The sequence below is a fragment of the Perkinsus marinus genome, assembly GCF_000006405.1.
Source record: "Perkinsus marinus ATCC 50983 genomic scaffold scf_1104296940146, whole genome shotgun sequence".
NCBI classification, from domain to species: domain Eukaryota; phylum Perkinsozoa; order Perkinsida; family Perkinsidae; genus Perkinsus; species Perkinsus marinus.
Window position 1 is genome coordinate 1 of NW_003212938.1, and position 1,032 is coordinate 1,032.

Below are 1,032 nucleotides of genomic sequence, written 5' to 3' on the forward strand. Positions count from 1 at the left end.
TGGGGAGGGATGTTTTGTTGCTTGTGTGGTATGGTACGATCTTAGGATTACTATAGCGAAGCCGGGTGATTCGGGAAGTGGGTCGTTGGTGTTGGTTGACTGTGCTGGTAAGGACATTTGGTGGAGTGGTTAGGTGGTGGGGTTATCTCGATGGTGGTTGTGGGTTCGAATCTGCTTGGCCGCAGTTTTATTCGGATTCAGGAGGAGTATCCATCGGATCTATTCTTCTGTCAGGCACTGAGCGCCGTAAAGATTCCTTTTATCACGACAAGGTTCGCCAACAGGAAGGGGCCGAGATCAATGCGAGCTTACACGCCCTGAAGGAGTGCATTCGATATAGAATGCTACGCCATCACCACAACAACAATAGCAGCAGCAGTAGTGTGTCGGTGGAGAAAGAAGGTGGGGTGAGGCGGCAAAAGCGCGCGCCCGAGTGATCTATCAATGCTGCATGTCAATGGGTTTTCGGAATATATAGTTTCCACTTCAGGGGAGTTTTTGGCGAGTTTTGAAATTTCTGGGCAAAATTTTTTGAATATTTGGAAAAAAACTGATGCCCCAAAAGGCTCGATAAAGGTGCCCTGGCGACTCTTCTGGGGTTAAACGAAAGTGTTATTGGTTCTAGTAGAAGTTCTTCGTGATTGTAATCGTTTCAATGGCGTGCATATCGTAACTCTGCTATGCTTTGCCTTGCCTGTAGGATTCGTCCCCTTCCGGGGCTCAGCGTTGACTAGAGTCCTCGCGGAAGGCTTCGTCAGACCGGATGCTCTACTGCATGTGATGGCCACTATTTCACCATGTGCTACGGACATCGAACACAGCATAAGTGATGGAGCCGCGCCATTTTTGGGCGAGCGAGATTGTCGTTTGGTGGAGGTACGTTGAAGGCGGTGAGTATGTTGTCGGGTAAAGAGGATAGTTTGAAGGAAGTGAAGCAGATGGAGTTGTTCCCGATGGTGAAGAAGGAGCTACCAAAGCATCCAAAGCATTGGGATGAGGAGGAGGTGGGTTCGATCCCGGCCTGGGGTACTT

At 49.5% G+C, this 1,032-nt stretch overlaps 1 protein-coding gene across 1 annotated transcript; it reads left to right on the forward strand.

Annotated features, from left to right (window-relative positions):
• Nucleotides 1-234: 234 nt before the first annotated feature.
• Pmar_PMAR016931 (hypothetical protein) lies at nt 235-826 on the forward strand (the record flags this gene model as incomplete). Its single annotated transcript, XM_002782080.1, has 2 exons — nt 235-402; nt 701-826. Coding segments are annotated over 2 exons (294 nt in total), but the record flags the coding sequence as incomplete, so codon positions are not given.
• Between the last annotated feature and the right edge of the window lie 206 nt (nt 827-1,032).